This window comes from Octopus bimaculoides, chromosome 9 (genome assembly GCF_001194135.2).
Source record: "Octopus bimaculoides isolate UCB-OBI-ISO-001 chromosome 9, ASM119413v2, whole genome shotgun sequence".
Lineage (NCBI taxonomy): Eukaryota > Metazoa > Mollusca > Cephalopoda > Octopoda > Octopodidae > Octopus > Octopus bimaculoides.
Window position 1 is genome coordinate 6088371 of NC_068989.1, and position 1490 is coordinate 6089860.

Consider the following 1490-nt stretch of genomic DNA (forward strand, 5'->3'; position numbering starts at 1 on the left):
TATATAAATAAATACATGTATATACCCCCCCCCCACACACACATATATATATATATGTGCATACACACAGACAACAGGCTCACCATACATATAAATAAATATTGAATATATACATAGAAGCATGCATTTGTTATTTACAATAATTCTGCTTTATATCTAACCTAAAGCTTATAATAAGAAAAGCAACAGGTATATAGGCAATAAGAATCATAGTTGTTTCTAATTTTAGTAACAAGGCCAGCAATTCTGAGAGAAAGGTAAAAACAATTACATCAACCCTGGAAAAAGAGGAATGAGAAGAAAGAGAGAAAGGTAAGAACTCCAAGTTCTTCATCCTCTTTGCCTGGAGAAATCATAATTAACAGGTGCATGGATTAGTGGTTAGGGTGTCAGCATCATGATCATAAGAGTGTGGTTTCGATTCCTGGACCGGGTGACGCGTTGTGTTCTTGAGCAAAACACTTCATTTCATGTTGCTCCAGTCCACTCAGCTGGCAAAAATGTGTAATGCTGCAATGGACTGGCGTCCCGTCCAGGTGGGTGGGGGCAACACATTTGCCATAGAAACCGGAAAACCGGGCCCATGGGCCTGGCTAGGCTTTAAAAGGGTGCATAAAAAAAAAATACATAAGTAAGCACATAAATACCAAACAAGGTGGGAAAAAACAGTACTCGAATACTGTTGGTAGAATAATATAAGAGAATGGGGGACCCTTTGCAGCACAATCATGATAAATATGATATCTGCCCTCACTTATACTAGCATGACCAAAATGATAGCCACTACATCACTTATCCATCAACACCACCACTACCACCACCACCACCACCAAACCTTGTAATCTATTAAATCATCATCATCATCATCATCGTTTAACGTCCGTTTTCCATGCTGGCATGGGTTGGACAGTTCGACTGGGGTCTGGGAAGTCAGGAGGCTGCACCTGACTCCAGTCTGATCTGGCAATGTTTCTACTGCTGGATGCCCTTCCTAACACCAACCACTCCAAGAGTGTGGTTGGTGCTTTTTACGTGCCACTGGCACAGGGGCTAGGGAGGGGGGAGGGCTGGCATTGACCACAATCGGATGGTAATAAACAAATAAATTAGTAAATAATAAAATAAAATGAAATAGGATAAAATTCTTACTTTTTGAATACATCCAGAAAATGATGTTGAAATGTTGGCATATTTGGATGTTTCATCAAAGTTTTGATGTCCACCAATGTACAGGTCTTGCAGGAGTGTCAGCTGGGTATAGGCACCCTGGGACAAACCTTCTGCTCGTGGTTGATTGTCAACTTCCAAGATACCATCTCGTCCTGTACGTGACAGTTTCACGATGTGCCAGTTGCCCAGATTGACAGCGTGTGGACTCCTGAAATAGAAACAATGAATAAATGAACTTAAAAAAAAAATACAACCATCCGCACCCCACTCCAAAAAAAAAATACAACCATCCGCACCCCACTCCAAAAAAAAAAAAAAAA

The 1490-nt window shown here is 40.6% G+C and overlaps 1 protein-coding gene across 1 annotated transcript in view; it reads right to left on the bottom strand.

The window, feature by feature from the left end:
• Positions 1 to 1490, bottom strand: part of LOC106875003 (pikachurin) — a 459438-nt gene that overhangs the window by 28156 nt on the left and 429792 nt on the right. Inside the window, exon 9 of the mRNA XM_052970397.1 lies at positions 1150 to 1378. Within this exon, the coding sequence (XP_052826357.1) occupies positions 1150 to 1378 (229 nt within the window). The remainder of the gene's footprint in view (positions 1 to 1149; positions 1379 to 1490) is intronic.